The sequence below is a fragment of the Gordionus sp. m RMFG-2023 genome, chromosome 1, assembly GCF_954871325.1.
Source record: "Gordionus sp. m RMFG-2023 chromosome 1, tfGorSpeb1-WG-v2, whole genome shotgun sequence".
Classification (NCBI taxonomy): domain Eukaryota; kingdom Metazoa; phylum Nematomorpha; class Gordioida; order Chordodea; family Parachordodidae; genus Gordionus; species Gordionus sp. m RMFG-2023.
In genome coordinates, this window is record NC_088775.1 from 43387292 (window position 1) to 43396326 (window position 9035).

The 9035-nt window shown below is 26.5% G+C and overlaps 1 protein-coding gene across 5 annotated transcripts in view; it reads right to left on the minus strand.

Annotated features, from left to right (window-relative positions):
• LOC135931390 (histone-lysine N-methyltransferase EZH2-like) overlaps positions 1 to 5428 on the minus strand; it is a 59389-nt gene extending 53961 nt beyond the window's left edge. The window contains exons 1-6 of one of the 5 annotated variants that reach the window (XM_065468460.1): positions 5382 to 5425; positions 5244 to 5337; positions 5152 to 5205; positions 4976 to 5116; positions 4578 to 4938; positions 4368 to 4503 (exon numbers count right to left, since the gene is read on the minus strand). In XM_065468460.1, coding sequence (XP_065324532.1) covers positions 4368 to 4503; positions 4578 to 4938; positions 4976 to 5116; positions 5152 to 5205; positions 5244 to 5337; positions 5382 to 5389 — 794 coding nt within the window. In that variant the 5' untranslated portion in view covers positions 5390 to 5425. Of the gene's footprint in view, positions 1 to 4367; positions 4504 to 4577; positions 4939 to 4975; positions 5117 to 5151; positions 5206 to 5243; positions 5338 to 5381 lie in introns of all 5 variants that reach the window. The other 4 variants (XM_065468459.1, XM_065468458.1, XM_065468461.1 and 1 more) reach the window with 4 other exon arrangements.
• Positions 5429 to 9035: the final 3607 nt, after the last annotated feature.

The window sequence follows — 9035 nt, forward strand, 5'->3', positions numbered from 1 at the left end:
ATTTGCTCATATATGCATAAATTCTGTAAAAATATACCGAATTTTAAAACTTTTTATTTAGTAAATTTAAATATGGGCGGACTAAAGATTATCCTTAGATTCCTTTTGATATCACAAAATGTATGTGGTGTCATAATTCCTAACGATTGGTAAAGTAATATCATTGTCATTCTACCAATACATTCATTCTTGCAGTATTGAATGATATCCAGTCAGCAAAAGAATTCCTATAATCTATTCATCTCTGACTCGGTTGTAATAAAACTTGGTCTATTGTTTTGCGAGTAATTATGTGATTGGTCCACAAACAGTGAATGCATTTTTTGATCAAAAAATAATTCAAATATTTCTATTGGAATTTTGTAATCATGATTATATGAGAGATATAGTGATTTATGTTAAAAGAAAATAATGAAATAAGGGATAATGGAGAAGATATTGAAAATGGGAAAAAGGTTTGGATAAATAAAGACGGAACTGAGGGTAACAGAACAAATGACAATAATATGGTGAAGGAATCAGATAAAGTGTTGTAGGTAAATATATACAAGAGATGGAGGAATTTTAGATTCTATACAATGATATTTTTATAAAGGAATTGGGTAAATTAAATAATTTTAAGGTGAATATAAAATTGAAAGATAATTCAATACCTAAGTATTGTCCAACTTGTTGCATTTCTTTTAAATGGCGGGCTGATATAGAAAAAGAGTTGAACAGATGAGTGCAGGGAGGAAGTATAGAGCCAGTGAATAATAGTAGTTGGGTGACACCGATAGTGTCAAATAGAACGCCCAATGGCACTCTGCTTATGTGTTGATTTCCGGATCACGATATTTTAATGGGTATAAGAGATCAAATTTCCTTTGCCAAGAATAGATGAACTTTTAGTTAATTTGAAAGGTGCCAAATATTTTTCAAAATGAAGGTTAGCGAAGATACCAGTAAGCTGTTGACTATAACGACGAATAAGGAATTGTTCAACTTTAAACGGTTACCATTCGGGTTAAGTATGTCTGTGCCAGTTTTCCAAAAAGTGATGAATACAAATTTCCAAGAAATGAAAATTTTTTTATTATATAGATGATCTGCTGATTAGTGGGAGTTCAATGGAGAAACATAATAAAAGATTAGATGAGGTATTACAACTTATAAATGAGAGGATTGCGCAAATAGGGAAAAGAGTATGTTCAGAGTCACCCGGGTAATATATTTAGAACATATAATAGAAGACAGAGGAGTCATTCCATTAAGCAAAAATATTTAAGGTATAAATATGTGGCCGCCAAAGGACAAGAAGGAGTTGCAATCATTTATGGGAATGATGAATTTTTATCATCTATTTATTAAAGGTTTTGCAGAGATAGCCATCCATTATATTATTTGTTGAAAGATAATACAGCCTTCAGGTGATTTAAGTATTTTAAGAGTTGAAGGATAATATATGTCAAAGCCAATTTTATTATGTGTTAAGAATTTGGAGGTGATTTTATCAGTTGATGCTTCTGCAAGGGGGGTTGGAGGAGGGCTATTACAAATTTTAGACAAGGAGGAAATGCCTGTTATATTTTGTCGCAAGGGGGAGCATTATTCTGTTATCAAAAAGGAGCCGTTGGCGGTTATATTTGGGTTCATGAAAAGCTGAGAGTATCTGATAGGGTGCATATTCATTTTATACGGATCACCGTTGATGTATCTATTCAAAAAAGATAACAAGGAACTGATGGTCTCCTAGACTGCAGGTGGCTATTGTTAGTTGGAAATTTCAATATGGAGGTACATTATAGACAGAGAATGATTAATCATATGACAGATGTGTTATCCTGATTATGTATCGAAGAAGTTGTGAACAAGGATGAGGTTGATTATGATAATTGAGTGATTAGAAAATTATCCTTCGAGAATGGTCCAGCAACTTGGCAAGAAATAAAACATAGCACGCTAAAATGAGGAGTTAAAGAAAATTAAGCAATGTTTAATAGGAGAAAAAAATTGGAAAAGGAAAGTTAATCCATATATATTGATGGAACAGGAAATAACAATTATAAATTACTATTTGGTGAGGGGTAATAGAGCTATAGTACCACGAAGATTGATGGATAAAGTAGTTAGAATGCTACAAGCAGGACATCAAGGGGTAAGTAGAATGAAACAATGGACTAGAGAATATGTATAGTGACCGATTGGAATAGTGAGGAGAGTGTTTAACGTGTAATGTTTGGTCAAATCTACCAAGAAGGCTGGATGGAAACTACACAGGCATGTGAACGGATTCATTTGGATTAGGAAGTATTATTTTTTTGTATTGGGTGCTTTTTCAAAATGGATTGATTGCTCAAAGGTGTCAGGATTAACGTTACATACGAAGATTGAAGGAATTTTTTGGGAAGTATGAAATGTTAAAGATGATAACTGATGGTGGAACGGCGTTTACAAGTGTAGCGTTTAAGGCGTTTTGTGAGATGCACGGTATCAAGCATGTTATCACGGTTCCAAATCATACCAGTTCCAATAGTCAGGCTGAGAGAATAGTTGCAGTAGTGAAATCGTGGTTGAAAAATGAAAAGTATAGTGATGGAGAAAGATGGTTATAACAATTGTTCTACAATAATAGCTGGAATGAAAATGAGTCTCCAGCGGAAAATTTTTTGCAATGAAGGATGTAGTTATTACTGGATTTGTTAAAAGAAGGAGGAAGTGAAAGGGCCGGATATATAGATTTTTGAATTCTGCCAGTGGAACCATATATTCCACGTTTTATAAATTGAACTAATAGTGTGTATATTGGATCAATTTTTCTCCATTTTAAATTTTTGGAAAATTTAATTTGCTTTCCTAATTTGTAGATATTGAAGTTTCATAGACAATATCAATGTCTTCTGGATTTCAATCTACCCTGCAGTATCTTGTGTAAGATTAGGTGTTTCAGTTAGATCATTTTCATCAAAATATTCTTCATGACTAACTAAAGTAACATTAGGAGGTATAATTAGAACATCGGTTTTATAAATAGGGCCTTAATCAAAAAGCATGGATAGGGCTTCATCAACTGTTAGAAATTGATTGTCATAATAATTCTAATATTATTTAAAAATTTGTCAAAAATATAAGATGATAATAAATAATTTACAAATTTTGATGTTCAAATGAAAAATAAAATGAGAATAGCAATAAAATTATGAATTTTCTGGAATTTTTTTCTTATAAATAATATAAATATTATGATGAAAAAATAGTATTTGTTTAGTAAGATTATAAATAAAAATTTATAATGAAATAGTATACCAAATTTTATATAATTTTTTTTAGAAAAATTACTTTTTTTGAATCCTTATATGGTCAACATTGCATAAATGAGTAAAAAAACATGATTATAAATAGAATAGATAGAATGATGGGTCAAAATTAATTAGAATAGGTTAAGGCATCTACAAGAAATAAATTTATTTCAATTGCATTTAAAAGAGCCTAGAACATATGGCATTTTAATATTCCAAAATAGTCGTGGCATCAAGCATACAAAAATAATTATTTTTAAAAAAAATGTTTTTATACGTTATAGTACAATCCTCGAGCTATAAGATTCATATGTGAAATTATATCAATTCAAAAAATTTATGTGAAAAATCTATAAATATGTTGCAGATATAATACATTGACCATTAGTGGGTTAAATATAAAATATTTAACAAAAACTTTTTGCAAGTCAATTTTTTGCAACACACTATCAATTTTTTAACTTAAATAATATCTATTTAGAATTAATGAATAATTACAGAATATAATAAATTGCTGGATAACCAAATCATAAGATTTATGAATATCCATTCAAAATTGTCAAAATACAATTAGAGGTTGGTAATGTTGACATGGAATCTCTGTAAAATATCTTTTAAACATAATCTTAATATAGAAACTCCTTTTCTTTGATTACTTACATTCCTCATCTAAAAACTTGTATTTTTGTTTTCAGTAATACTTATTTAAAAAATACAATAAGATTTTAAATGGAGAATGTTGCTAACTTGGGTTACAAATTTAATATTTAAATATGGATTTACATTTATAATTCAATTTATAATAAAAAATACAATTTGTATTTGTTTGAAAATTGTGAAATCATAATAAATACTTTTTATTTTTTTAGAATATAAAATACAAATACTTAAGTATTCACATTAATGCCCAACCCTAATTAATATACTACCATTTTGTTTAAAAAATATTTTATAATGTTTGTTTAATGTTAAAAATATTCATAATGCTAAATACCACTATAAATAAAATTAATTTTTTTGAAGGGACACAATCTCCCCCCCCCCCTAACTACAGCCCTGAGTATATGAGATATTAAGAAAATGTATAACTTTCGCTTGATTTCTTCATATCTCCCCAAACAAGAGAATTTTTCAGATATTTCCTTCATAATCATTTGTTCTTCTTCAGTTATTATATAAATTCCACATAAGATGTCTTCATTAATCAATTGGTTTAATTTTATCACTTATTTAACATATTTATATTAAATTTATTAATATAATTTTTTATTTGTTAACATTTTAAATAAAATAAATTACTTAATATATTAGTAGGTGACAAAGAAACTTTAACTGGAGATCCTCTATGACAAAATCCTAAACTGTGATTATAATTGCTAGTTTTTGCTTTTATATTCTCAATCAGCTCATATATTATTATATATAGCCAGCCTGTTGGTATATTATTTGATAAATAATAATCAAAATTCTCTTCTTTAATGCCTAAATCTGCCCAGATTTGATTTCCTTCAGAAGATTGCAGAGTTTGACAAAAATCATCTTCTGTTTCATGAACTTTTCCCTCATAACTCTTTAATAAATCATCTATAAAATTAACATCTCTATCTAAAATATCTGGGCCCATATAAGGTATATTGTGCAAACATGATTCATCCTCTACCTATTTTAATTATAAAAACATTAATTTAATATAATACCATATAATTATGTTGGATAGGGCACCAGGCATATGAATTTGGAAGTTTAGTTACTCCATAGAGTTTAACAACTTTGCATGATTCTTGAAGATTTAATAATGATTCAATGGTATTTTCAGATATTTTTTCAATATTCTTTATCTATAATTAATTAATTGATAAAAATAAGCATATACCTGTTTTTGTATAGTAGAAGATAATTTGGCATTATTATTATAATGATAATAATTCTAAATATATTTATTTATTTACTATTAAAACTTATTACTTGTACAGAGTCGATATATTTCTTTTGATACTTTTCAATAATTGTTTCATATATAAAACTAACATCCACAGAAAGATCTTTTTCATTTGATTTCCTTTTTGAATAAGAATTAGATTATATTAATCTTTAAAAATTAACCTTTTCATTATTTTGATTTCCGTGTCTATGATCGTATGGACACTTCATCGTAAAGTTTTGTCCAATTCTGTGATTAGTTCATTAAAGTGCGGGAAAATCTTCTTGAGAAAAGAACATATATATCATTGGTAAAGAATTAATCCCAATATAATTCAAAGTTAACAATCTAGATATAATCAATTTAGTAATGTAATTTTAGAAAACAAAATTACTAATAAAAAATCAAAAAGAGGACATGATATTCTATGTTTTAATGATTTGGAATATACTATGCATATAGGGTAATAAATTCCATATCATATTACCGATGTAGAAAAAGAAATTGTTCTGGATGAAGTATTTTATAATCAGGTAAGTTCACAGAAACTCATGATCATATCTTAGAACAATGTAAATCCCCTATTGGTAAGTATTTTTTATAAATAATTCACTATAACACCTATTATTTAGTCAATAACCTTCTACGTATGTCTGATAATCAACCAATAACTCAATTCCAATTATCTCAAAAAATTAAAATACAACCTTCATTACAGTCAAAACCGTTTAATTGCGAAAGCTTGGGACCGAAATATTTAAAAATTTCGCAATTATCCGATTTTTCGCAATTATACGATTAAAATTCAACAATTTATTTATTAAAAATCAGTTTGTGTTTTTTATAAAGATATTTATCATCTATATATATTTTAATCATATAAGCCATCAAACTTTGCAATAAATACAATTTTTAATTAATGTAACCAACTATATATTTTAATTTGAATAAGTTATGTAACGAATAAAAAAACTAAATTTTAAAAATTTATCTTATTTGTTAAAACATATGATCATAGCTTTTTTTTCTTCCCACCAATAATCCTATATTTTTATCGTCAATTTATCAAGTTATTATTTTATAAAAAGTATTAAATTAATTTAGATCAATCAAATAATATTAAAATATCTGAAGCACTTGAAAGTAATGTGATATATTTTGATATATATATTTATATTTTCTCTAGATCACATGATTATAGACAGAAAGGAACAAAGAAAACAAGACTTTTAATTATAAAAAGATTGTAATTATTTATGTATTAGCATTATAGTTGTTAATAAATTATTTTTTATTGAATAAAATTATTTCAATTAAATTTGTTTACTTGATTTTATTTCATTTTTTATTTAAGATATGTAAGAATTAAAGCAAAAAAAAGCTTTTGTGAAAGATAATAACATTTTTTCCTTTACAATACCCTAATATTTATTTCCATTAATTTTAACTACTTTTGTCATTTTACCTTCATTAAATTTACTGAAATATAATTTTACACAAATATATTATCACTTTTTAAATTCTAATTTATTATTAAAGCCAAATTTTAAAATATTTTGCCTAAAAAACTGGAAACAATAAGATTAATATAAAAGAATTTAAGTTTATTAAGTGTTTTGTTTTCATTCACATGATATTTGATTTAAAATCCTGTGCCTATTCAAATCTTATGAATTCTAATATTATAAATGTATATTAACAGACCATGCTGGAATAAAAGTTTATTAATGCTTTATAACATAAGATTTTATTTGAACTAATTTTATTATACATGCATCACAATTATTATAAAGTAATGTAAGAATAAAAATATTTTGTGATAAGAGTTTGGCTAGACTCTGGAGTAAATAATTCTTTTTCCACTATATTCTCTAGCTTTCTTAGTGAATCTTGATCCCTTAGATGTTCATGAGCATATTCAAGAAAAGTATAATAACCATTAAGAGCCTGATTTTTTGTAATTAAATGATCAGATATCTCTAGGTTCCCTTCGTCATTCTCGGAGCTTTCATAACCTTCTATAAAAAATAAGATTAATTAAAATTTTAAGTAATTAAACCTTCCAACTCTAATCTTATCTGATTACAAATATCTTGATCATCTTAAATTCCATGGCAGCTAGCATCATCATCGTGTAACACATATTCTTCAAATATGGGATCAAATTCATCTTCTTCGTTGTCAGTTAATGCTATATCATCCTCCGATTCCCAATCAAATGCCATAGACTTATCAAAAAATTTAGCTTCAATAAAACACTTTATGATTGTGGTACTTGTCACCTCACCCCATGCAAATTTTATATAGAGGCTATTATAAAGTGTTAATCTTTTATAAAAAGAGGTGGTATCATTTCCTTTTATCAATGTTATCATTTTTCTCATGATACCCTTTCTATAATGACATTTAAAGGATCTAATTGCACCCATGTCCAAAGGTTGAATTAATGATGTTGTATTTGCTGGTAAAAAAATTAATTTTATATTGTTAAATGTTAATTTTGTTTTGTGACAAGATGCATTGTCACAAAACAATAAAATTTTCTTCTTTAATGAGGAATCCCATTCTTTAAGAATATCTTCAAAAGTTGAGGTTGTCATCCAGCTGCTTTTATTGGGTAGTATTTAACTGGTAATTTTTTATTTTTAAAGCACCTAGGGTTTTTAAATTTCCCTACAACATATAACTTTTTATCAGATCCATCCCCATTTATGATAAATAGAACTGTGACCTTTTCCTTGTCTATTTTGAAGCCCAGTGGTTGAGTTCCACTAAATTCCATTGTGCCCTTTGGTAATGCTCGGTAGTATAGTCCTGTCTCATCACAATTGTAAATATTACTCCTTTGATAATCTTTAATCAGAGATGGGAGTGTATTTCTGCTCCATTTTGCATTAATAATATCGGCACTCCCCTTTTCATTGCAAACAATATGAAAATTTATATTCTGTCTTTTCCTAAATCTCTGCAACCAGCTGCTAGTAGGAATGCCTATAATTTATATATATATATATTATAAAAACTTATAATTACCTTTGTTGATTGATCATATATTTAAATAAATTTAAATAATTAATCTTAAATTTAAATAGTTAATCTTATATTATTAATTGATATGTTTGATTTAATTTAACTATTTCAATTACCATAGTCGACTTTGGTTATTTTTAATTTACTTATTATTCACTAAACGTGATTGTAAACATTTGTTATATTATATATTTTTCAATTAACTTTTATATATATATACTGATATATTTTTAGTTCTTTTAGACATAGAATAATAATAAAATATTTTAAAAAATAATTAATTTGAATAGCTTACTTCATGGTGCCCCGGTTACGGTGGTACGTTTTTCGTTTTTTTTTTTTAAAAAAAAGTATATAATAAAAGTTTAAAAAATTAAAATATATCCTTACCTTGAAAATAAAATAATAAAAGAATTTATCCGTCTTTTCTTTCGATTTCTTTTGTAAAAATAAAAAGTAAAGGAATTACTTATCAAATTCGTCGTTCGATATTGGAGATGATAAAAGGACAAATAAAATTTTTTTACTTTTCTTTTCGATAGTCAAAATTTTATCCAAATTTACAAAATTATAAAAAGGTAAAAAAAAAAAAGAAGAAAATATATAAAATTTGCCTAAAATTAAAATAAAAAAGTAAAAATTAAATTCGAAATTGTGTTGACTACCTTATTTATTGATTTGATTACCTATTGTGACGATTGCTTAATCCATTGAGATGACTCTATTTATATGACTACCTATTGTGGTGACTACCTATTGTGACGATTGCTAAATCCATTGAGATGACTCTATTTATATGACTACCT